The 26810-nt window shown below is 45.5% G+C and overlaps 1 protein-coding gene across 10 annotated transcripts in view; it reads left to right on the top strand.

Annotated features, from left to right (window-relative positions):
• SAMD11 (sterile alpha motif domain containing 11) overlaps positions 1–26810 on the top strand; it is a 258540-nt gene that overhangs the window by 153663 nt on the left and 78067 nt on the right. For 8 of the 10 annotated variants that reach the window (XM_068916038.1, XM_068916039.1, XM_068916040.1 and 5 more), the window contains one exon: positions 19652–19830. The exons of 1 other annotated variant lie outside the window; for it this stretch is intronic. In XM_068916038.1, the coding sequence (XP_068772139.1) occupies positions 19652–19830 (179 nt within the window). Of the gene's footprint in view, positions 1–19229; positions 19390–19651; positions 19831–26810 lie in introns of those variants that run through there. One more of the 10 variants, XM_068916047.1, reaches the window with a different exon arrangement.

The raw sequence follows: 26810 nt of genomic DNA, 5'->3' as shown, positions 1-26810 counted from the left end.
GAAAACATACAAGACCTACAAATAGTTATGGGCAAGTTATGTTGATACTGCTTTAGGTATGGTTTGCTGATTTGGTGCCTCTGGGTGAAAGAAACTACGAGACCTGATTCAGAGTAAGCGTGGGCTATGCGGGCAGGTTTGTTTCTTCATGCGACTGTCTTGGAGTCTCTGTCCATGTTTGAAGTGTTTCTGGAAGCCACATAAGACCACCCCTGCTCTGTCAGCAGCTCAGCTGCAGGGGGTGAGCATTGTGAAAGTTTCCTGCCACAGGGAAATGCTTAAATGCCTAAGAGGGGAGATACCAGTATGCAAGCAAAATGCTTCACCTTTAAAAACAAGAAAAAACTCCTATTTTGTTCCATTTAATTTTGGTTCTGTTTCTTGCTCCTCTGAGAGCTGAAGTTTTTTCCCCTGCTCAGAAAGCTTTCCCCTTTGGTATTTCTTTTTTCCTTCTAGCTTCTTGTTTTTATTCTTTTGATGAATTATTTACCTCTCTTGGGCTTGGGTTTTTTTATTCTCTTTGTGTTTATCTTCAAAACATACAACTCCCAGCACTCTCTAATAACATACAACCGCCCAACACTCCCTACTTCCTTTCAGTACTCATTGGAAAGCCACTGTATTTGTTGGTCCTTCATTTCCCACCTGTATATTTATATGTACAGGTGTTTCATAAATCGTACAATCTCTGTATGTCCTCATGTTGCTCCTAATGTGCTGAGCCAACTAGTAGCATATTTCTGTGAGCAGAAATTTGGTTTTGTTAGTGTAGGCGGTCTAAGTGGAACCCGTAGTGGTAGGTGCAGTACAGCCAAAGTGGATGATGAGCCCTGCCCCCAGCGTTTGCATAATATATGTATAAGGCAATCAGGTAGACTGGATAAGTTCCTGATAGAAGTACAGGCATAGCATGCTGCACACAATTCTTTACAGATTGCGAGCATCAGTATCGGATCTTTCCTCAGTTACGCACAGGTAATTCTCAGTAAGGTTTCTTTTTCAGGGGTGCACTGACTACTGAATGGTGGAAGCACCAGGTTTGGGGATAGGAGCTTTCTGTTCCGGTCTTGGATCCTCCACCTGTGTGAGCATGAGCAAGTTGCCTCACCTTCCTTTCCCTTGGTCTCCCTTGCCTATAAAATGATATGAAAATACTTCACAGACATGAAGAGACGCACGCCCTGTTTGTGAAAGCTGCAGGCCTTGAAATGAAAGGCTGTGGGGAATTGTTACTGTCGCTGTTACGACGCAGCTGGACTTTCATGTCTGCCTGTCTTGCCTATTGAATGAAAAGGATGGGGTTTCACATTGTGGTTCCATGGACTGCGCTTTGCAAAGCCGCTTTATAGGTTCCTCTCTGTTGTCACTGTCAGAGCTGGTGTGTCAGCTACAACAACAGTCGTTTGTCTAACACCTCAATCTTTTATAAAGAGCCCCAGAGCCAGGAAGTAGTTCACTGTACTGCCACTGAGATAGGTTGCCTCTCTCCTGGCACAGTTAATTGGCATGCGTAATCAGATTCACGAGTGGGAACGGTGTAGGAGAACAACTTGGTCTTGTATCACTGACCTCTCGGTCCGAGTGGACTTTCAGCTGGGTTCTGGAGGCTGCCAGCTGTCAGGTACTGTGAAGCCCGTCCTTGTGCTCCACAGACTCAAAGAGGCATCCTTGCCTTAAATAGCTTAGGTGGAAGCTGTCTATCATCCTCAGTCATGACATACCTCTTTCTGGTGCCTTTAGCCATGCAGCATTTTAGGGGACTGAGGGCATGCCAGTCCTTAGCAGGGCCGAGAGGGAGGGAGCGATTCCCCTGGGTAAAAGAAGCAGAGCAGGAATTTGGCATGCTTTTTGCCTCATGCTTCATACTCTCGGCCTCTCTTTCCTTTCATTAATCCCGCTCCGTGCTGCAACTGAAGAGCACGTATTAAAACTCTAAGGAGGCATGTCTAGTAGTTGTTCAGAATCAGTTAATTTTTTATTGGGTTTGAAGTCAGATTTCATGGGCCAAATCCACCCCTGGGGGACTGAGTGTGGGGAACTGCAGGCAGCTCGGACTTACTCTGGGTAATTGGCTTTCTTTTCTGTGTCCACGCTCACTCTCGGATTCGCCTAAGAAACCTCTCTACCTTTGCTTCTTCCCAGTGCTAGGGCTGAGAGGCCTTTGTCCCTAGCAGCCTCAGCCATCAAGACGTATTAAATTAAACATACACATACAGCGCAGCCTGAGGCTATTAACCCCCCACGCACACAAATAATCCATTGTGGTCTAAGTAGAATAACTTATGTTTGGACCCTGATCTAGTCCAATTCATTTCCACACCTGCGGGAGTGACCTTCAAAACTTGCTCGAGGCTCTGTCTCAAAAGTCATTTTCTCATTAGTGGAAATGAAATGTATTGTAGAGCTATTGCTCTGTCTCGAACATCTCCGGAGAGACAAGTGCAGAACAATACTTCTAGTCCCTGCCCACAAATCATGCCAGGCCTTGCCAATCCCAGACAATTGTCTAGAAATCCTTCTTCCCTGACTCCTCCCCCCTTTCTCTCCACAACGATGTGATTAAGATTAAAGAAAGGTCCTTGTAGCGTGTCCACAACTGCTTTAATGAGCATGGGCTGCCATTTCCAATGCTTTGGATGCCTGAATGTACAGCCGAACAGAGAAAGACTCTCTCATCCATCCCTGCTCTTACTCACTGCTTCCTACCATCCCCGCTTGGAGGAATGACTCCGTTCATTCTCTCTGTTCGCCCGATTACTTCGGCTTACGCCTCTCTTGACCGGGCAACCCCAAGACTGAATTCAGGGGCCACTGGTGATATCTTGTGCAATCCAGCTGTCTGCGTCAGGCGTCGACATTGACATAAGTCTTGCTGTAAGAGTCTTGGCCTGGACTCTGTGCAGCCTGCTCTGTAAGGCTGCTTTTGCGTGAGGAAGAAACGGTGTATGTTTGTCCCGGGTACAGAACAGGATCTGCTCTGATTCAGATGTTTCTGGAGGTGAGGAGTGTATGTGTTAAGTGCAGTGATTCCAGGAGATCCCGCTGACTAGTGATGGAGCTATTTATCATGGAGCTCAGTAGGGCAGGCAGGTTGAGAACTGTTACACCTACTGCAGCAATGCAGCCAGACCTGGTCCCCGAAAGCTTAGGAAGTAGACAGGGAACTGAGGCAGAGATTCAGCTGCTTGCCTAGCTTGTGACAGAGCTCAGCCTTAACTGCAGATCCGTTAGGAGGCTGGAGGGAACCTTTTCATTGCTGGGAGGTGTCCTCCTGATGGACACTTTGAATGCAACATGTATCAAAGTGGCTTTGTTCACTTCGGGGACTCTTTTAAAACAATAGAGTTTATTTCCATAGTAAACATTCTGTAAAATTGCCTGGTCTGTTACCAGTGTTTACTCCTAGCTGTCATCTCAGAGGTGCCACGGTCAGGTCTGCAATGCCATTAGAGCATAACGGGAAAAAACCCAAACCCTCCTGCTGTGCTTCCAGTCCCTGCCATCCATCAACCAGGGGTCACAATAACTGCAGATCATACGCTCGGGTCTCAAAAGCTACAGGAAATCAGTCTTTGTTATATGGAAAATAAAGCAGTCTATGGGGAAAATAACCATAAATGTTCATTATTTGTACAGGAAAATCAATTTGTAGGCCAATTGACCAAATAAAGTAATACAATTTGCTGGGAAATCCCCGAGGTGTGGCAGGCGAATCATGGAGCAGAAGTAGAAGCAGTGGTTTTCATAGGTTGTCTGTGGCAGCCTGAGGGTGGGAGGGATGTGGGGAAGGGAGACAAAACTTAGGAAAATGAAAAAGCAGGGAAGATTACCTTTTGCTGTGCAGCCAGCTGAAAGGAAGAGAAGGGGAAGCAGTCTCTGTCTTGTTTTTATATTGCAGAGTTGGTGGAAAAAAGGTGACAGTGTCACCACACAGTGAGTGATAGTGAGAAAGATGCTCTCTTGTAAAGAAGGAGTTGACAAACTGAGGAGTGGAGCCCTGTGGTGTCACTGGGAGAGTACGTGATCTAGTGGTAGGAGCAGGAGAGCAGCAGATGTAGGATCCTTCTCTGCTGTACATCTTTTTATCATCTGCCCAGCAAATCTTGGGGAAGTCATTTCTATTGCACAGAGTGTGTGCATGGAGTAAAATCAGATAATCACCCTAAAATGATTTTACAGAGGTTTTGAGAATTTCATGTCAGTGGTAAATGCCGTTTGCAGCCTTTAGTGCAGAACTGATTGTTTCTGAACAATGACATCTGAATCTGGCGATGGTTACTCTGTGACTGGACAGCTCTTTGTCACAGGTGCGTGTTGACATAGGTTGAGTTTGAAAAGCTAAGGAAAAGATCGGAGTCTCTTCCGGTTATCTGAAGCAGATCCCTTGTGCTTCTTTATGTGGAGGCTCTGTCTGTGTGTACATATGAGGACAATAAGATTGGGAGGGGGAGAGAGGGGCATCTTCTTCCTCAGTTTTTCTCTTTAGAGAATGCATTTAGGATCACAGTGTTGGAAGGCTTTGCTGATGTCCGGTAGTCTAGTTCCTATGATAGTTGAAGAGGGTCCACAGAGCTTCTGTTCCACGCTGATGTGAATATATTGTCCCTTTGGCTTTGGAAGAGCAACAGAATGCTTCTGGCTTTGCCGTAGCCTCCCTGTAGCACTTATTTTTCATCAGCATACCTCTCTTAATCTCACTTTGCACCACTGTGAAATGGGCCTACTACTCCTCCCCGCCTTCTTTGTTAAAGTGTTAAAGGCCCTTAAATAACAAAAGCTTATAAAATGCTTTGTGCTTTCCAAATAAAAAATATTGCATAACACAGCATCACCATAGGAGATGACAGGCTTCTTATTTGCTCTGCTTTCACTTGTTTTTGGCTCTCTGTGATGGGGAAGGGGCTCCAGGGCTATGTCTTCTCTCTCTTGCATGCAGCAGGTGTCAGAGTTTTTGCTTTGCAAAAAAACAGTCCTTTCAAAGCATTGGGTGGCACTGTGGAATACATTCTGCTTAGATAAACTGTGCCCTCATTACACATCTGTGAATGACCGGCACCTACCTGTATTTTGTTTTGGTGTAGATAGTTTGAGAGTGTGATGTCTGCTTAAGCACCAGCCCTTTTTTGCAAACTGGAAAGCAAGCCTTTAATGAGTATTTGGAGATTTCTTGTTTGCTTTGGATTTTCAAAATAAGCTTGGCTGTTGGGAAGGCTGGGTGGTTCCAATGAAATTTTGCGGGCAGATCTGGCTGTTACCCACTCAGTAAATGGCAGCAATCTCCTCAGATTTTTCTCGTCTGTTCATCAGTGCTGGGATCAGCCTTAACTGCTACTGTGTGTGGGTTGTTTTTCATCTTTACCAGTCTGAATGGTCTTTGTGCAAGTGTTAACAGAAGGCTTGAGTTCGTGGTTCTTGATGTCCACCATCCAGGGAGGATGGTGCTGTGCTGCTGGGTGGTCCTGTCATAGAGGCAGCTGTGGTTGATTTCTGGCACCAGCCTCTCTGGGGAATACTCAGATGCAACGCAAAGCTTCTCTGGTTGCTCTCTCTCTGCTGTGTGAAGCAGCTGTTGTTTCTCTGCTCTTGTCAGTTTGGCTGCTTCAGTTTTAAGGGAAACTGCCGGGAAGCCAATTTTCCTAAAAGGTGAGAAAAATTGCTCTCTAGCTAGTTTCTGTCTCATTCGGCCCATGACACCTGTGGTCCACCTGTGGGGATGGACAGGAAGCATCTCTTGGGTCAGTCTAACACCAGGGTGTTTGAGGTGAGTGTGGCTGGGGTCCGCGATTGACAGTCTGGGGCTTCCTGCCTTCATCCTTCCACTGATGCCCCTGGTAGCTTATATTTTGAAAGCGATCACTGATTTTGGGGCACTTCCATGTTTTGGAAGTCCAACTTTTAAGATGACTGTAGGCCTGATTTTCCAAAGGAAACATCTCCAGCTCTCAGTAACTTCAGCAGTAGTGAAACCATCTTCCATGTGTACAACTAAAGAAAGAGAGGAATCGGTCTCAGTGTTCGCTGAATCTCAACAAGTCCAGGTCTGTCTACCCCATCAAGTGAAGATAATATTGAACTTTGTAAAGCACGCTGAGCTCTTTAGATGAAACCTGTTCTGTTTTCTGTTGCAGTGATAACATGCATTTGGGGTGGTGGTGGGGGAGTATTTCACATTGCATTTGACTTCTGTGAAAATTGCTCTTCATGACAGTGAAGACTGTCAAAAAAGAAAAAAAAAATAGGTCAAAACAGGACTTGAGGCACGGACTGCGCCCTACCCAATGCAAAGCGATAGTGGCGGTTCCTGATTCTTTTTAATACTCTGTTGAACAAAGCCTGAATCTGTCTCCTTTGGGCTGAGCAGCCTGTAAGCCACACTTGTAAATCTCAAGGATCTCAAAGAAATGCTTTAAGCATGTGTTTCCGGAGCAGCACGCAAGTATAAACTCCAGTCACACTCCTCTTGTTGAATTATTTCGGCCTCTGTGGAGAAGGCTGTTTTCTCTTGGGCCTGAGGTAATGAGACTTTGGAGTGAAACGTTAATTCCTGGGGGAGCGACAGATGGTTAGTTGGTTCTCTTGTCTGTCTCTTACCCAAAGGTACAAAGGTGAGGTGTGTGAAAGGAAGGGAAAATGTCTGAAAGTGTCCATGCCCTTTGGCTCCTTGTTTCCTCACCAGAGTAGAGAAGCAGGAAAGGAAAGAAAAAAGGAAAAAATGTCTGAGTTTTGCCTTTATTTAGGATATAGCATCAGTTGGGCAGATCCTTAGCTGGTGTGAATTGACTTTTAGTCTATTAATACTGACTTAACTGGCCTGAGGGGCCTGGCTTCTAGTCTCTCCTTCCTTCTTTTCAACCTCAGACTGAAATGGACAAAGTTATTTAAAATAGGACAGACAGAAGACAAAGACTAAGCTACTCTTCAGCCTTCTTCCAAGGAATTTTTGAAAACAGGTAGCTCCAAAGGACAGATAGATTTTCTGTCCTTGAACACTTCTCTTCAAAGACTGGAAATTCCAATTGGCTTTTCCAGAAGAGCATAGCTCTGACTCTATTAACAAATTATCCTTTAGGCTTTGTAACTCGTTCAAAGGTAATAAATGGGAAATGTTCCCTTCTGCTTACAAATTTTGCGCATCTGTTTCTTTAGGGCTTCAGAAAATAATGTTGTTAATATTGATGGAAGAGCTGCAGCTTCCATTCTGTGCAACTTTCTTATGGTTTAAAACATATATTTTAAAGATATATTTATTAGTTTAAAACATATATTTTCTCCCATCATAGTAGCACCTACAGCCCTGGTGACTGTCTGTACAGCCTCTGGCTCAAGACATCTTTCTCTGCTCCAAAGAGTTACATTATAAACAACATAGAGGAAAAAGTAGGAGGGAGAGAAAGTGTTACTACTGGCCTCTTATAGCCGGGAAACTGAGGACAATGAGGTCAAGGGAGTTGCCTAGGATCACTCAGAGAAGTTGTGGTGAAGAGTAATCTTGCTGTTTGACATCCCTTCACTCTCAAAGAAAAGGATAAAATACCCTAAAAATGGACCTGAACTGTGTGTACTGGAATTGATAGCCTCTGCATAAAACAGTTTATGCTTACAGCCCTGAATGATGAAAAAATTGAAGCAAAAAAATTCTACAGCCTGCCTAGTCATTAGTGGTATGTCTCATGTAATACAGCTGGATTATGTTCTAGGTTTAAAGTCAGAGACGTGACCGTTTTATCTTTTTTCTCACACCGTATATCTGGAAATATTTCCTAAGACACAGAAGCTCAGAGAAGAAGTGGAAGAAATAGCTCTTGATGGTTCCCCATGTTCTAGCAGATAGTGAGATAGTTGTGCTGGGGCTGGCCTTCCTTAGGTTCTTGGAGACATAGGGAAGAGAAGTGAGAGTTAGGTATCCTGCATAAAGGCTGTTGGAGGGGGGAGGGGGAAGTTTCAGTATCCCTTCTCCAGGTCCAGAACATCTAAGTGCAGCCTGGAGCATCAAAAAAAATACTTAGGTTAGAAGCAGTAAACCTATTTCTCCCTAAAGATCAAACAGTCCTGTTAGTGGACTCCAAGAAAACACACGGCTATTGACTAACACCTGACTTTTCTCCTGAAATGCTATTTTAGCGGAAGGAAGGCAGTGTATCAAGTATTTATCTGTCTCATGAGGTGGAGTAATACTGGACTTTTGCTTCTTCAATTTGCTGTCAGATGAGGAATAATTGTAATTTACCATGTACATATTTGCTCCATCAGATTGTCACAATTGTCAGCCTAGGACTGTGCCATCTGAATGAGTATTTGCACCTGAGCTTTTTGTTGCCTTGATGAATTCTCGGAGATTTCATATTTTTTATTATTTCGATGCTCTGTTTGTCAAAGGAGGCTCATTTCACAAAGCACATCCCTTCTGGGGCTCTCCAGATGTTTAGCCGTCCTGGGTTCATTATCAGTCTCAAGGAGAGCTCCTTGATATGTGTTTTGGGAGTATCTTACCACTCCCAGGAGAGAGATTCCTCACATTCAGTAATCTCAAAATTCTTCCCACATGCAGGCTGCTCATGTTGAAAGACTTTGTAATGCAAGTCCTTAGACCTGCTGGAGTCACAGCCTGGCTCTGTCTAAATGTCCTATGGGTAATGGGATCTTATAAGGTAATGATGTAATGGTAGTTCTTTAACTCAGACCATTACAAGCTCTTCTCTTAGTCTACAGAGGACAATTTTAGCACAATCTCTGCACTGCAAGTACTTCAGATTGCTGGATGGAAACTGATTAGACCCACCTATTCTTGGATCAGGGTTTCACAGAGCCTGTCTTGTTTGAGACTAACAATGGGTGCCAGTCTTCCTGGACAAGGAGCCAGAAGGGACATCCTTGCTTTGGTGAAGGCAGATGGTTGACTAGACTGACACGTTGCAGCATAAGCTAGCATGAGGCGAAGGCCGAAAGCAGTGATTTCAAAGCATTTTCCTACCTCACGAACATCAACAACATATCAGGTATCCTGCTAGAAAGCAACACAAGGGCCTCTGTGGCCTGTTTTAAGTTGACAAAGGGTACACCCAGGCATGAGTGATTCCGGTTTGTTGTTGTGGGCAGGTAGGAGGAAGATGACAATAAACCCCACTTATATTCAGATGTAACTCAGTCATTAGACAGGTAAAACACACAGGACTTGCCTCCTGGGAGGCTGCAGACTCTGCCAATAGAGGCTTTGCCAAAGAATGACTGTGTGGAATTTCCCTGTGATTGACTTCACCAGGCTTCTAGGGTGGCTGGGAAATACAAGACCGTTTCAGACATCGAGGGGGGAAGAGTGCACAAGACACACGACGTTTTTTTCTTGGGCACATATGCCAGAACACTAATGTTGCTGGGCCCTGTTATTTTGGCATGATTGTTTTGCCAGCGAAAATCAGACAGGAAAGGTCGAGGTTGGATCATTCTGGATTCAAGGCTGTTGTGCTTTGTGGCCAAGGGCCATTCAGAGAACCCTGGGGGACTCTGATGTGTTTAAAAATAGCTAACAATGGGGTCCTCCACGGGACAGCCTGAAAGTATCTACAAGTTGGTTGTGAACTCAGATCTGTAGTCTCAGCAATGATCATTCACAGAATGTAGCACCAGACTGAATTAATCCACTCTCACTGGAAGTTACTGCTGCTTTTGCGAGGGCCTATACACAGAACCGTGTTCTATCTTGGAGTGGTGTTTCTTTGCCAGATTCTTCAACAGCTCTCTTCAAACGTTCGGCTGAAATGCATTAGGAATTAAAGATTCTCCTCACTTTAGCTACCTCCCCTCTTCTTTCCTTCTATGTCCAGGCAATTTGTGGCTTCGCGTCTTCCTCTTGCAAAAGCAGGATCCTTGTGATTTCAGGAAGCATAGCTGTCTCTGTTACCTTTTGTTTGTCTAGCATTGGTCGGAAGAGTCAGAATAATAGAAACTCAGTCCAGGCGTGGATTCTCGATCCTTTTCTGTTGCGGTCTCCCTCAGATAAAGCTTTAAAAATTGTTTTTTCTTCCTTAGATCAGCTCTGAACAGTCTTCCCAAAAATGTTGTCTTCTTCCATGATGAAAATATTCCTCCCTTTGACCTAAATCTTAACAACCTTAGGGAGAACATTTTTTTTTCTACAGATCAAGGCTCCCCAGGCTTGGCAACTGCAGAAAATGAATCCCAGTTCAGGATCCCCTTGCAGGTACATCGATGCAGTGGTGACAACTCTTCAGGTTTGTGCTGAGCCATTCATATGTGGAGGACGAAATATTCAGTTGTCGGGGCAGCAGGTGATGTGCAGACACTCATTTTGTACCTCTTCCAAAGAAGTTTCCAAAGAAGCAGCAGCAAGGATCTGGAAAAACATTCCGTGTTTCATTCAAGGTCTGCCCTGCAACAAGCTCTTACTGCACCAGATGAGACTTGCTGTGTTACTCCATAAAAGTGTGCCATAAATGTCCTTGGAGATCCTTTGGCTCAATCAATCAGGTATTGCAGAACACAGAAATCACTGGTTGGCCTTGTATCAGGCCTTATGAGAATGCATACTTTCCCTTTTCTAACTATTTCATTGCGTTTGTTTGTGTCTATATAATCTTAAAGTGACAGCGGCAAAAGTCAAAAGCTCCCAAAGTCAATGCTATCCAAAGCCTCAAGTGAAGCAGCTCAGCGCTCATGAGCAAATCTGTATGAGCAAGACAGCCTGCACATATAACAGATGAAAATACATTCCAGGAAGAAAACAGGATTTTGGTTTCAGCTGTTACAAGCAATGGTGTGAAAAGAAGTTTATTTTCTCCAAACTGGAAAGTGCCTTTTGAATGAAGTGTCTCTTTTCTGCTAACTTGCTGGGCAGGGTACTCTCTGGCTGTTTGGGAATGATGGCTTAGCAATTACTTGTCGTTTTGGCTGCTGAACAGTGTAAATATTACACTGAAAATGGTGGTCTAGGAAGAGAGAGAGGAAGAATAAGCTCAGTGGGGTATGTTTGTCATTATTTAATGTGTTCTGCCTGTAAATGCCAGTGCTCTTTATCAAAGAGAGTAAGTGACACCTCTGTCTCGGAAGGAAAACAGGGGCATAGAGAGATGTTGTGACTTACCCATGACTCTGCAATAAGTTGTGGGCAAGGTGGAGGTAGAAGCAAGGTTTTCACATGCCTTTTTTCCTTTGAATGTTTCTGTCATTTTATTATTCCTCAGAAGGGGTGAAAACTAAGGCTAATCTGGATCCTGATCCTCTTCATATTCATAGGTTATGAAATGGGGAACAGGAGAGGGAGAAATTGCTTATTACTGGGCCATAAGACAGAATACGGAGGCAACTAAGCTCTTTCCAGTGAATGAAGAATTGATGGCAACTCAGGACTGTTAATGAAGTAACATCAGGTGTAGACATAAGAGGGTGTGCTGGGGTAAAGTTATTCCCAGGATCTGTTGTCCCCCTGGCTACAGCTCTTGGACGTGTCTGGCTGTGCAGAATTGCTTCCTCCACTTGCCTCTAATCATAACCGACACTTCTAAACCATTTTCGTGAGGCCCAAATAAAGACACAGTGACACAGTCGTCAAAAGCTGGAAGAGCCTTTGTGGTCTGTTCTGCCTTAGTGTTTTGCCTACTCATTGCTGTTGGTTCCCTTCTGTGCCCTCTGTTCTTTGGGGCACTGCTAATGATGCACAGGGCGTCTGTGGGATAAAGGCCATCTGTCCTTCTGTGCTGGAACAACTTCCACTGTAACACTGGTGCCACTGGAAACAGATAAATAATAAACCTGTTAGCCATCAGGTTAAGAGCTGGACCGCAGCTGACATGAAGGCGGAAAAATAGATGCAGTGGAAAGCTGCTGACTGTTGTTTTCTTCATTTGTTCGTTACTGAACGTTGGAGCAGGAGATAAGGTGAGAGGATGGAGAGCCTGTTTTGTCTGTAACCTCATTTTTAATGGCGAAGCTGGTAAGTGCAGGGTAGCAGAGCTGCAGCAGGACCAGATTTACTATTGAAACCGTTGGTCTGGTAGAACATGGGCCTAGAACATGTAATGAAGGCCCAGGGGAGAGTGGAGGATTATCTTATAAGGGAACTGGCCCTTCATTAGATGTCTACGCTGGTCACAGCTGAAGTTAAATGCAAACTCTGTCATTTTTCCTACAAGGGGATACATAGGTGCCACTGCTGTGTAATTTTCCTAATTAAAGCCAATCCACTAGGTTTATTGTTAGAAAAAGAGAAGGAAAAGGAAAAAAAGAAAGAGAGAAAGAAAGAGATTCCAGGCTCTCAGATCCTCCCCCTTTCCTTTTCCATATCTTTATTATCAATAAAAAGAGAGAGAAAATGCCGTCTGGACTTGAGGATTTCCTTCACATGTGGAATAGATTTAGCATTCCTCAGCTCCCAGCACTGGCAGTGCACAGACCTCCCCTCTTACTTCCCCCAGCATTCTCTGTCTGCTCCCTGTATTTCCCAAATCTGTGTGTTCAGAAAGAATGCATATGATGTTGCTTTTGCAGTTTTTTTTTAATCCCATATAAATTATTTTTGAGGAGGGCTGAATCATGGGCACGTGAATCATCTTGCATACAGCTTTGATATTTTTATCAATGTGCCAACTCTTTGCGCATTTGCGTTTCTGTGCATTTCTCTGGTACTGATTTGGATGCTGAAGAAGCAGTGTCCGTAGGGACTGCACCTGCTCATCTTCTTGGGTCAATTCCCAATGGGATCAGATGTCCAGTTTGGCTGGCAGTTAATGTGGACTGGCAAAAGCTTTACTTTCATGTTTTTTTTTTTTTTTCCATTGAGCTTTTTGCCTTGCAGCTCTCGTAGCAGAGGCCTTTCCATTGCTGGGATCAATTAAATGCTCACTAGGGACACTCTCTGCGAGGAATCTTTCCTTTTCTGGCTGACTTTGAATGTCACAACAGGGCGTTCAGCTGTTTTGACCTTGTTGCAGTAGCTCCCAGGGCAGGAAACCTTTCCTAACCCTCCCTTCCCTTCTCTCCCCCAAGTCCTGTGCTCTCCGCCCGTCCTTCCATCTGCGAGCTCTCCCAGGGCTCTTATGCAACAGCTTGGTTTTTGGTATTCTTGGCCAGGAGAACATGGCTCCGGGGGAGAGCTATGAGGGGGATGGATGGGTGGGGGGAGTAAGATTTCATTTTGTAACTTCACTGACCTTGCTTAGCCACACAGAACGGAATTTTTCCCCGCTCTTTGGAAGGGAAGAACTATCACCGCTGTTTTCCTTTCCATCTTGGTCCCTTGCTTTCACGACAGAATGACCAGGCTTTCGGCACTCAGATAACCTACTACTGGTCCCTGGTTATTGCGTTTTGCCCTTGCAGTTGCATCTCTAGGTTTGGCTAATCTGTAACTTTAATTGTGTGTTGGTACCCATCCGATATTTCCTGGGGAAAGGAAATATGCCTGCCTGTGATTTTTAAAAACAGAACAACCTCCAACCCAGGCAATACTTTAAGAGAGGCAATGAAAGCAATTAATGGTGTCAAAAGACCCTAGGAGGGTGAAGTGGTGAGTGACTGAGGGCCGGGCTAATGCAGGAACAGCTGGGTGGGTAGCTGGATGTGTCTGGGGAATAGAGGCTTATTGACTTGAACTCCAGCTGTGTTCCGTTAGTTGGTATCATAACCCACAAAATTAATCTTTAATAATGTGTAAAGAGAAGGAAGGAGAATCCTAATATATGAGGCAGGTTTGCTGTGCCCCCACCGCTCACCCTTGCAAAAGCTTCAGAGAACTGCAGAAACGTTTTACTTTCTAGTTGCGCTAATTAAAGTGAGGAAAAATGATATGCTGTTCTCCATCTTCCACCCTATATTGAAGGTGGGGAATCCTTGGGTTATGAAAGGAAGGGTGCAAGCTCTGCAGGGATTTCCTCTGGGCTGAGTCAGTGTTTGTCCTGGAAGCAAACATCTTTGACTCGTCTCAACCACAGAAGGGGCTGCAGGAGGCTGAGGTGTAGGGTAGGGGACAGCATGTGCCCAGTAGCCCTCTGCAGCAGAAGTTTGACAGGCTGACTGGTATTTAACCCACAGATGGACATATCCAGCGTGGGTCCTCAGCGTGGATCCGTTCCCCTTGCTCTCGGCGGGGGTAATCTGTCTGCGCTCCCTGGGGCAGGGAGCTGGCAGGCAGGCAGCCTGGCTTCGCTGGACCGATCTGTGAGATGTATTTGTCACTGCTGGCGTGTTAGCTTTTTACTGGGGAAACTGCGCCTGTATGAACAGCTGTTGGCTCTGTGGCTATGGAGAGGGCTCCTTTTGACCTGTTGGCCAAAACAGACCTATTAGTTTAAGTAAGACGAAGGACAAACCACACCTTCTACCTTTTCTTCACATGTGTGAAAACAGAGGTATGGAGTTATTTGATGGAGGGAGCTGGAGTCCCAGATGCCAGGCTCTCTGGTAGTAGGTGGCTATCGATCTGCTGTCTACTGCTGCGTGGTGGGTGCGTGTCTAAGAGTCGTGTTTAGTAGTTACCTACCAGTTATGAAAGAGGTTCTAAGTAATGCTGAAAGGCTCTATGTTCTTAGTTAAATTCTGTCTTGAGTGCTGGAGTTTATTTGTAACTGCTGAAAGTTTCTCTCCTTTTCCTCGCTTCCCTGTTCCTGAGAGGTTGGTAGCTTTTCACAGTGTGTGGTGGTTAATCACAGTGTATCCGTAAGGCAGACGGGCTGGGAAAAGAGAAATTTTGGCAAACGTAATGCCTTGCTTTTTAATTTTGGGAGGTCCCCAGAGAGCTCTTAAATTTACATTAATAACTGATAGTTCACTAGGGGATCATTAACAGGGGTTAAGTTGACAAGAACCAGGGCAGGACTCACCATGCATTGCTTAAAATGCCAATTATATCTTGTGGTGATGGGTCCCATGGATTAAAAAGATCATATTTTCCTTCACATATTTTTACTGATTTTCAGTTCTTTTGCTTTTGGGATTACAAGGGGGTGGGCAAAATGATCCCATTAGCAGGTTGCAAGTGTGAAATAGTTTCAAGCTCAGCTGTGCTTGTGGATGCCTTTTAGTTCAATCAAGATTTTTCTTGATTAAGTTAGACTGTTAGCTTCTGCTTCAGTGCTGAAAACTGTGCACCGTGTTGCCCACTGTGCATCTTCAGGCATGACCCACCAGAGGATGTGTTCCTCAAAGGACACACTTAAAAGAGGCGATACGGAGCAGGACAGGAGACTATTATGTATGCTAGGATATCTGTGCACTGGAAATAACTGGTTGATACTCAGATGTTGCTCTTGGATATGGAGACAGATCATCCCTGATGTCATCTGTTGATTTGTTGTCTTGTCTTTACATGACAGTTGACTTGGATTAATGTTGACTGTGCATGTAAAGTGCACTAGCTGCTCCTGAATAATCCTTCTTTGGGCATGTTCCTCCACTTTTTCTTTTCTTTTTTTTCTCAAATAAAGGTACTTCATTCTGTTTTATTTCCACTTGCCTTCAGAGTAAATTGTCTGCCTGGTCTTGGAATGGTCTGGGGAAATTCCTCCTGAGGAACTATCTCAGAATAATTCATATGTAGACCAGACTTCCGCTCTGTCCCCATGTCTGTGGATGTGAGCTGGTTTTGCTGGGAGAGCAGATAGGGTGAAAGTGCAGTAACGTGGAGAGGCACGGGGCTTTGAGGCGAAGTGCGCTTCTGTGAAGTACAGCGCTCTTCCTTGGGGGCACTGGCATGTTTGCAGATGTAGCAGGTGGTACTCGGCACTTGATGGGTTTTGGGGGCCGTAAGTAAAAACCAATCCAGCCTTCTAAATGACATGCATAGGGTTGTTTTCCCAAGCGTCAGACATCCCAATGCGTATCAACACATTGGGAGGCACAGTTACCTTTTTAAAATATTCACATTTTCTTAAAGTGTTCATAGCTCAACATCAGCATCCCATTAATGTATGAGATCACTCTGTACTGACGCTGTCACACAAATTCAAGCTTTTTAAATGTAAGATGGTGTGACTTACATCAAATATCTATAAATCCTAACGTACCCCTCCGTATACAGCAACACCACTGCAGTCTCCTGGTATATTCATGCACCTGACACTGCTCTGCTAAGTGCGTACTTTACTACCTGCCACTGTGTGCCAAGTGGTGTTTAATAACTGTGAACCTGACAATAGCCTGTTCACCTGTGCAGGTTCATCCGGATCCTGTAATCTGTCTGTACAACTTGCAGAGGATCTTAGCAAAAGCCAGAGTCACAGGAATAATTCTTTGGTGGACTGCTTCTCACAAATGAGTGGTTTTTATTTCCAGCTTGGGCTAGTGCACTTTCAAGTCCAGGGAAAGACAACAATTGATTGTTGCAGGTTCTGGAGCAGGCTTCTGGCTACCAGTGTGCTTAATTTAAAAGTAATGTGTATCTATTGGTGAATGCCCCTAAACAGATTAAGAAAGTACAATTGATTCAAGACTGACTATAGATGAACCTAAAAGGCAAAATTGATTTGTTTAGTCTATTTTAATTTTCTTAGAAGGGGGAAACAAAAAAAAAGAAAAAATTGCCCCAAACCTAGTGGCAAAAATAGTACAAAGTAAACACAACTTTAAAAAATGCATTCCTAGCGTTGGAACGCAGTTGTTCCTAAGGGCACTGGAGCCACTGTGGCACTGATTCCCGTGTTGTCTGTGTCTGGCCCATGGTCAGAACAAAAGTAATAGAGGTCATCTCTGACTGGAGTTTACTGCAGGTGCAGCTTCTCCTGCTTCTCCTTTCTATTCATTTCATTTGTTTGTCTTTAAGAGAAGAAGCCGTGTATGTGTTTGGTAGATAACGGCTGAGCTAAATACGTACGTCTATATGTATGTGTCTATCTGTGTCTGTGAAGCTAGCAGTACTGTAGTGCTTCCTTTTTAGCACGATGACTTTATCCCTTCTGGAGTCACTACAGCACGCTCAGCAGGTTTAAGTGAAATGATGTGGTTTATAGGGGTGCAATGAATAAGGATTCTGCGGGTCAGGGGAAAGGGGGAGCCTGTTGCACTGAGACCACTCACCGTGCTCCTGGTCTGCTGGGTTTCTCGAGGTTTAGTGCTTCCCTTTTTGTTGCACTCTCACTCTTGTTAGGGCTGATGAGTCCCTGGGCAGTCACTGAGACCTGGTAACTGCTCGAAGGTACCATAATGGCCATAAAATGATTTTTATTATCTGATCAACACCGTTCTCTTTAGCTTGCAAAGTCACAGCAGAAAGCAAATTGCAATTACTTTGCAGCGGAAATTTGCACACCCTTCCTCTCCTCCCACTTTAATTGTTATGATAAATTGCAACTTCAGAAAAATACATAAAGCTTTGGGATGATAAAGGCCATGCAGATATCAGGTCCTGTCCCTCCAGCACGAGGGAGATGTGGTGCAAATACCTCCTCTTTGCTTTTTTCTTCTCCCCCCCGCCTTTTCCCTTTAAACCCTCTTTCTCCCCACAGTCTCCTTTTGGCACTGTGCAAGCCAAAGTTTCAAAGACAGCTTTAGACAGCTTCATCTGCACATTCTCTCTATGCAGTGGAGCAGGAAAGGGGGCAGGGGTGGAAATGCACCTAGCATACGAAAGTATTTAGGAGTGAGAGAGACACAATTCGTATCACGTGTTCTCCAGGCCATAGACAGTGAAAAACTTCTTTGCAAAGGGCCACGTGAGTTGATCTCTGCTAGTGCGGAAGGGGGCCTGTAGGGCTGAGGGAAAGCAGTCAGTGTCTGTAACGTGGATGTAGTTGGCCCCAGGTAGGTCTCTGAGCATCCCTAGCAATATTCCCAGTAAGGTTATTCTCTTGTGTCTGAGTTGGGGTGTCGGGACTCAGTCCAAAGCCTGTTGCTTTCCTCAGTTCTGCGCTTGGGATACTCAGAGTTGTAGAAGCGTTCACCTTGTTGCTGTCATATCAAGGATGCACGTTTCTTCTTCGCACCTCTCAAGAACAATGTGCATGAAACCTCATGAACAACATGTTTGCTCAGAGTATTTTTTTTCCTTGTATACATGAATTTTTTCATTTTTAGGCCAGTTTGGCCGACTGCTCTTCTCTCCCTGGGTGTCTGCTGTTCACAGGCAGCTGTGTTCTTGGCTTGGAAATGCACCAGAATGGGAAGGCTAATGTGCCTCCTTGGGGTGATGCCTTCCAGATGGATTTAGCTAATTATCACAACGATTAGGGCTCCCCTTAATGACCACAACTGGAAATTTATCGACAGAGGTAAACAAGAAGTTTTCATTTTGTCTTTGTGGAAAGTTCTTCATTTGTTTAATTAAAAAAACATGGGTTCTTCTATCACTTAGTATTGCTCAGTTCTCCCCTGCAGGGAGTCTGACTGGCTTTCCCAGAGCGTTTTCAGATTGCCAGGTTTATTTGGAAAGTTGGAGTCGGTGTTTCAGAGAAATTGTTATTATTTAAATGTTGCTCTGCACTTATTTGACCTGTCTCACACACTTTTCTCCTTTTTCTTCCAATCTTTGCTAAAAACATGTTTCTTTTCTATGACTTGTCCATTTGAAGAAAATATGCCTACATGTCTGTATGGAGCTGCATAAGCTAAAGGGTGCATAAAGCTGTGTGCTGCACTTCCCCTCACTGTGATTCCCTTTCCAGTTTCGTGTTTTTGTTTGCTAAAACTTTAAATCCTGTGGGGCAGTGACACAGCAGTCTCTTTCTCCGAGTTTCTAATGTATGTCTTCCATTGCAAGCGCTCCTGTTATGACTCTCTGTCTTGGTCAATCACAGATTAAGCTAAACAACCCCAGGGCTAGAAACACGTTCTAGCACAGTAAAAACTAAAAAAAGCAAGGCTCTCTAGTTCAGACTACATTGGAGTCCTATCTTCTTCTCGATCAGGTGCAAAAGGTGCAGGGACAGCGTAATCCATAATCCATTTTGACTACTTACAGAAGACTGGAGGTTGGGGCCGGGGCTGTGTTGTGCTAGGTTCTGTACACAAATACACAAATGGTGAAAAAGTAGCTTTTTCCCCGAGAGTTTTTCTCCTGTTTATTTACGTCTTGTCGGAAGTGGATTGTTGAGGGAAGTACACTGCCAGGACCACCTAGGGAAAGTTTGCACAAGGTGAAACCTGCCAGATTCATCTGAACATGCAAATGGACAGTAAAAAGTAGCCTCTAATTCAAGTTTAAATTGATTTGGTACCGGTACTGTTCACCGGTACTGGAGATAAACCTGCTGCTGGCTCACATAGGCAGTTTTCCCTTTGCAGGCGAAAGTGTTCTGGATTATCTGGGTCAGGTCTTCATGGAGCTACTGCCAAAGATTGAGGTTCACCTATTCTGCTATGTTTATGTAAAACACTTGGGAATAAATGTCCTGGAGAAAGAAGCTGGCACATGTTGGCATGGTTGAGACCCAAACCAGGAGTAAGGAGGTGGGCAGAACCTGGAAATCCATGACTTGAATGTTAGAACTGCAAGAACTAGATGCAGATATTGGCTGTGCTGAAAAGACTTTTGCAAAGGGCTTTGCTCATCCAACATGTCTGCTGGAAATCTGCAGTGACTAACAGCATTGTCTTCTCAGGGCAGCCATTTGAGAGGAACTTCTTGGTTTTGGGTTGCCTAACCAAATTCTTCTTTTCTTCTCTTTCTGTCCTGCCCTCTTCCCTTCCAACTAATTCCTCCCTGTGCCAGAACCGGGGTCGCCTGGCGGAGAAGAGGACAATCCCCCTGCCTCCCACCAGGATCCCGAAGAAAGAGCTTACCTCAATTTTCTCGCATAGTGATGACAGCGAAGAGAGTGACAAGGGCAATGGTCAACACCCTGAAGTGAAGCAGGAGGAGGATCTCCATATCAGTATCATGAAAAGAAGGTACTTTTCTGCCTGGAAGCGCTTGCATTGCGAGAACAAAGACAGAGAATGCTGGGCAGCCCGTGATCAGCCCCCGTGGGCCACTTCTGCCTGGGCTGCCCACAAAGAGTTATCTCCAGGGTCAGAAGTTAAGCGTGAGTGTCCCATTATAATTCAGGAAGAGTGGCTGGGTCTTCTCTTGTGCTTACTCCCTCCTGTTTGGGGGTGAGTAGAGCTCTGTGAGGCCTTGTACCATGGGCTTTGCATTTGCATTAGAGGTTCTCTAGACTTGCAGACTGCAAATTTCATTTCACCCTCTGCCCAGTGTTCTGTATCTTTGTGCCTGGTGAGGCCAATGAATTACATGACCAAGAAGTTTTCTCTGGCCTTTTGCACAGCCAGTTGAAAATACACTGAGGTGTACGGGTTGAAGGTCCTGCCTTTTGCTCTCATTTGTCCCCAAATTCTGATGTAATAGAAACTCGATAATTTAACGATGGTGAACAAAGTTTTGAAAGGAGGTGGCGATAACAGCGGTTGTTATATGTTCTTGATTGCAAGTGTCGAAGACCACAGCCATGTCTCATAGAACAAATGGAACCAGACTTGGCCCCCTAAGAGCACCTCTGTAGTGTAAAAGTAGTTGTAATGGAGTTGCAGTAGGCAAAAATTCACTCAAATATTGGGGGTTACCTCAGTATGTACATATTTTGAGCACGTCTTTCTCGGTACCATATTCATTCTTCCTGGAACTCCTGCAGGGTTAAAGGAGGAGGAGAAGGGATTGTCTTCAGTTACATGCTGGTAACTGTCACTTGGGCTCCCATTATAAGGTCTCAGTGCCTGTAATATTTGCCTGGAAAATTTGGTATTTTTTCATCCCTCTGAAGATATACGATGTTTATAAGACCTATAACTGCAGGGAAAATAAATACCTATAGGTGCTGTGTCTCAGCCTCCCATGCATATCATGGCAACTCACCTTGATTGTCATCTTTCTCTGATGCATAAAATCACTCAGGTTCTAAGACAAGCCCTATAAAAACAGAGGAGTGGAAACTGAAGGCATGTAATTGCTTTTCTTATGTTTTATGAGTTTCTTGCTCCAGAGCAGATAAGCTATTTCCCTGCTGCCTTCAAGCAGATGCTAGTACATTTAGCAACTGAGAGCCTGAAAGTAGGGAGGCAAAACAGTAGCCAGCTCTTCAGGTGAAACCCGCCTGTAAAGCCTGCGTTCACCACTGCGGCTGTCCGATGGCTGTGCTCATGGGTTGTCACTTGGGAATGAAAAGGTGTTTGGGGAATGTGTCTGCACTGTGCATGCACTCGGGAGCCACAGAGGGGAGGGAACCCTCCTAACCATTCCTGGAAAGCTGCCCTCCTTCTCCTGCCCCCTTTAATTATACGTCTAATTCTGTAAAATTACAGTGCTAGATTTTCTCATTAGGAGTGAGAGCAACATAATAAATATTTAATTGGTATGCTGGGCCCCCAAAATATAAAGTGCTCTTATGTTAAATCTTTAATTATTGTAGTTGCTTTGCCTTTTTTATTAGGAAATGGAGGAAAACAAACTTAATAGTTACTAGCCCATGGTCCCCCAGCTTATCCTTTCTGTGCTCTTCACTACTTTTTAATCAGTTTGTCCGAAGATCTCTTGCTTAAGCATGGTCTAGATTCCTTCAAGGAGTGCATGATTCCTACCAGGTAGGTTAGAGTCTCACTGCTTTTGTAGAATTCTCCATCTTGTTTTTCTGGGAGCTCTGACACAGCGTAGGGGAAGAGCTAGAGTAGCTGAGGCAAGCGGATCAGTCACCATGCTAACGAGAGCAGTAATAGCAGGAAAAAAGAGAGCACGTAACTTCAGTGCTTGCAGTCCTGGCAGGAAATACTGCTCAAATCCCTCAGCATTTCAAAGCATTGCAAATATATTGTCCCCCCAAATCGTCACCTTCCTGCCCCAAAGAGGGGGGTGACCAGCCCATTTCCACCTGTTCAAGAGCAATGAGCAGAAAGCAACCTGATGCCACTCTTGTGTGGCCTTGCTGGAGGGAACAGGCTCCGGCTCTGTTCTTGCTGTCATTTGTGGCCTGGAGACGGGGGTGGAAGGTGCGACAAGGCTGGCTCCGGAGACCGCAGCAGCAGCAGCATCATAAAGGCTAGACAGCTCGCAGACATGACAGCTGGGGCCCGGCAGAGGCAGTGCCCCATCTGCTTTCTGTTTTTAATTCACCTGTTGTATCCTCCCTGAGCGGTGTTGGATTGGACTGAGGTTTTATTGCCTCCCACTGAGAGGAAGAAATAGGTTAAACTGTGAGATGGTAGGAAAACAAGGTCAGGGGCTGAGCAAACCTGTGTTTTTCTCTTGTACCCCAGGATGGCCATTGTGCGCACCTCTGTGCACTTACCATTGCAAACAGGTGCAGTAGCGTTTTGAAAATGTTTACCTCTTTTTCTCCCATTCCCAATTTTCTTTATATCAACTGTTTCCTTCCATCATTGGCACAAGGGGATACTTGCTGCAGCCTTGAGGTCTGGACATTACTAAAGAAAAGGCTCTAAGGATTAGGACAGGGGCTTGAAGCTTAGTTTCTTGGCTAGTCTCTTAAACTAGCCTTTGCCACTGATTTGCTCTGTGATCTTCAGCAACGGCCCGTGGTGATGACCTTCAGAGGAGGTCTGAGGTAAAGAAAACCTGCCTCATGATGTTCTCGCGGTTCCAGAGAGGAACAGAGAGCCTGTAGCTACCTCTGAAATTAGTTCATTCCATTGAATGCCATCTTATTTCACAACCGAGTCCTTCTAAAACTGTGCTTACTTTGCTGGCTTGCACATGTGTAATTAAGTCAAGGAAACCAAGCCTTGCACTAGAATGAGCCTAGCTTATCTGCCTTGAGATCCAGGTTACCCAGGCTTAAAGGTGAATGTTTCTCATCTTATAGTGAGACCCTTTGAGTCCTCTTTAGCCTGCTTTGCAGAGTGTGCTAAATAGCCTTTGTGTTATGCCCCCTGTCTGGAAGACAGGGGCTTAAAATCTTGTCTCATATAACCAGTGGCATCTGCTGAGCTTGATACTGTTGCTTGATACCCAGACTGTAAGTGCTCAGGGAAGAAGCTCTGAAGATTACTGGGACAGTGCTGCAGAGAAAAACCCTTTTTCTTTTGATCGCATTTCTGGTTCCTGAAAAGCTTGCTCTTTTACAGCCTTGCCTACATGCAACAGTTGCATTGCCTTAATTGCGATGGTTAGATTAAAGTAGCACTGGTTCCTGGTGAGGATGCTTGTATGGCTATAAAGATAATTTTTCCTATATGGGCAAACAAATGATATCAGTATAGGGTATTTTTGTATACTAATAGCAGTATAGGACATTTCTGTACTGATGCAGCTAGGTCCCTTCTAGGGCTTTTGCCTCTATAATTATTTTAGTGAAAATGATACTGGCATAGTTGAACTGGTATGAAAACTACGTAGATTAGGCTTAAATTGATTGACTGATTAAAGTGTGATTGGGGCACATAGTCTAGTGGAAGGCCTGTAGCTAGTGGTGTCCCCCAGGAGTCAATACTGAGTCCAATCCTGTTCAACTTATTCATCAGTGACTTGGATGAAGGGACAGAGTGCACGTCAGCAAGTTTGCTGGTGATACTAAACTGGGAGGAGTGGCTGACACTCCAGAGGGCTGTGCTGCCATTCAGAGGGACCTGGACAGACTGGAGAGCTGGGCGGAGAGGAACCTCCTGAAGTTCACTAAAGGGAAGCGTGGAGTCCTGCACCTGGGGAGGAATATAACCCCGTACACCAGCACAGGCTGAGGGCTGACCTGCTGGAAAGCAGTTCTGCAGAGAAGGACCTGGGAGTGCTGGTGAACAGCAAGTTAAGCATGAGGCAGCAACGTGCCCTTGTGGCCAAGAAGGCCAGCGGGATCCTGGGGTGCATTAGGCAGAGTGTTGCCAGCAGGTCGAGAGAGGTGATCCTGCCCCTCTCCTCAGCCCTGGGGAGGCCTCACCTGGAGTAGCGTGTCCAGTGTTGGGCTCCTCAGCGTAAGAGAGAGATGGAGCTACTGGAGTGAGTCCAGCGGAGGGCTACAAAGATGATGGAGGGACTGGAGCGTGTCTCGTATGAGGAAAGGCTGGGAGAACTGGGACTGTTCAGCCTGGAGAAGACTGAGGAGGGATCTTATGAATGTGTTTAAATATCGGAACTGAGAGCGTAAAGAGGACGGGGCCAGACTCTTTTCAGTGGTGTCCAGTGATAGGATGAGAGACAACAGGCACAAAATGAAACCCAGGAAGTCCTGTCTGAGCGTAAGGAAAAACCTTTTTGATTTGAGGGTGACAGAGCACTGGAACAGGTTGTCCACAGAGGTTGTGGAGTCTCCATTCTTAGAGATATTCAAAAGCCATCTGGGCAGAGTCCTGGGAAACTGGCCCTAGGTGACTGTGCTTGAGCAGAGGTGTTGGCCTAGATGATTTCCAGAGGTCCCTTCCAACCTCAACCATTCTGAGATTTCTGTGAAATTAGAAACTTTGGCTTCATGAAGCTGTTTTCATTTCTGGCAGGCTATTGACTAAGCTGCCTCTCCCCAGCACACTAAAACTTACACCAGTCTGCTTTCTGATTACCCCTCTCTGGATTATCCTAGACCCAAAGTAAAGTAATGCAGAAGGAGTTTGAGACTGCCGATTCCATTGCACTGCAATAGTTTGGGGAGTGAAACTTTGTTAGACTCAGTGGAAGATTCCAACCGAGGATATTGAGAAACTTATCACCTCGGCAAAAGCCTGCAAGCCTTTTTGCGTTTCGCACTGTCTTCTTGTCCCTGTTCATACAGCCCTGTGCAACCAGAGCGTGAATAGAGAGTCCAGACAGGGGCGAGTTGCTCTCCCCTGTCCCCCAGCGTCCCGCACCCCGCAGACTGGCCTCACAGCATTCTTACTCAGTGTCCATTTTCTAATAGTGAAATTACAGACCTCCACTAAGGCTTAATGGCTAGCGGCTGTCAGCCTTTCCATTGCCTGCCCCTCTAAGTGGAAAGCTATTTCTAACATCCCGTAAGGCTGCTGCTCTTTGACTCCCTAACTGATTGAAGATCAAACCCAAGTCCCCGCTGCCCCCCCCACCCCATTATATCTGTCACAGGCACATGCTTGTTATTCGGAGTCATAAGGTCCCAGCGCCTTCTCAGATGATGTGCCATGTACACAACACTGGCTCTGCATTCCTTCCCTTGCTTGGCCTCTTCCTGAAAAGCCCCCAAACGCTCCACCCCTGTGCTGCCCTGGGATGAGAGCTGTGTAGGATGGCATCCTCCCTGATGGTGAAGCTCAGCCTCATGGCATAATAAGGCACACAACACTACTTTTCTACCTGCTGCCAAAGCTGGAGCTTGCCTGGGGATTGGGCTAAGCTGATGAGGCTCTTCCAGACAGCGTACAGCTAGAGACTAGACACATGGCAGAGCGGGACACACTGTGGGCTCCAGCCGTGAATCAGGCTCTTAGATTAGATTCAATGGCCCTTCTTCTAATTGCTGTGGTTCAAGAGAAGGGAGGAAGCAGGGCCTCCCTTATGACTGGAGAGATATTTTGCTGCTTCACAGACACTCTTCTTGCACAGTTTCCACTGGTTATTTTATTATTAATTGGAAGGTGAAAGCCAGCCCCTTCCTCCTCCCCAAACCTTTATTTTCTCTTCTCCTTTCTCTTGCCTCCCTCCTTCCTTCTTTTTCTCTGAACCATGTACCACTTAGTAACAATCACCTTATTCAATAAATATATTAAAAGTCCATCTGGGAAATGAAGGCTGGACTTGGTCCAGAGTGCCAGGAAGCATGTCGCTGATCTAATGAGGACATACATTTGAGAGGGGGAGAGAGACAGACAGAGAGGGGGGAGAGAGAGAGGAAATGGTTACTTACTTCTCAGGGATGCTGCAGGATAAGGTATGATACACAGTAAGAAATCCTTTCTTGCCCGAGAAAGAGGTATGAGACTGGAGAGAAAGGTGACGTGTGAGAATGAAAGCAAATGAAATCCTGTCCCGGAAGTGCTCCTGGATGCTTCTGTGTAGCTCCTTGCACCTGACGTTTACGACATTGATTCCAGGGTGAAGAGTAACCAAGATGCCCCAAGTCCAAGTGTCAGCCTTGCTGTAGTCATTAGGCCATTCTTTGTGCCGTCATATATGAGGTTCCCTGGAGGAACCAACCTCTCCTCATTGCCTGCACAAGCTTCCTATGTCGGCTGCCTGAAAATAGTGTGGCATGAATCTAGGGAGACTGTGGGAGTTGAGATGGTAGTATATGGGAAGAGCAGGGAAGGAGGGAGGGCGCTAGCTCTGCCCTTGCAACGAAGCAGCCTGCGTGATGATGCCTGCAAATACATCGTCCCAAACCGCTCACCTGCAGCGTTGCCGTTTGCTTTGCATGGGCCTCACCGTGTGCTTAAGCCCTCTGCGTTTTCATGCAGGAGGATGAGACCAAGGGCCTGCTCCAGGGCACATTGACTTCCCACTGACCATGGCAGGGTTGGGCTGTGCCAGTGGAACAGAAGTCCTTAATTCGCTCTTTTGCCAATACCGTCCCTTCTGTACAGTCTTCTAATCCAGGGGATGTGGGGAAACCTTGTCCGTATTCTCCCTTCTCTGTGGCCTTGCCCATGCTAGAAAATTGAAAGATACAGATTAAACCCCCTCCAAATGAAGTGTTGGTCTTAAAAGCGTAATGGGAGGAGAAGGGGACAGTTGTGGGTAAGAGATGGCTTTGACGGTCTCCGCTTCTGGCGGTAGTGACCTGTTCCTGTAGCTGGATGCTGTCCAGTATTCTCCACACTTGTATGCCATGTGTATTGGTTAGCGCAGCGTGCACCTGGGACATCTGGAGTGAGCCAAAGGGAGCAGCAGAAAGTGAGTTGGCCACAGAGCAAAAGCTCAGCTGCAGAATGAGGTTGTTGCTGCCCCTGGAGTGATAGGACGTTAGGGGATGCCTGACTCACTCTGT

Source organism: Struthio camelus, chromosome 21 (assembly GCF_040807025.1).
Source record: "Struthio camelus isolate bStrCam1 chromosome 21, bStrCam1.hap1, whole genome shotgun sequence".
In the NCBI taxonomy this organism is placed as follows: domain Eukaryota; kingdom Metazoa; phylum Chordata; class Aves; order Struthioniformes; family Struthionidae; genus Struthio; species Struthio camelus.
Note: the sequence above shows the minus strand (reverse complement) of the source record. Positions and strands in the feature narration are given on the sequence as shown.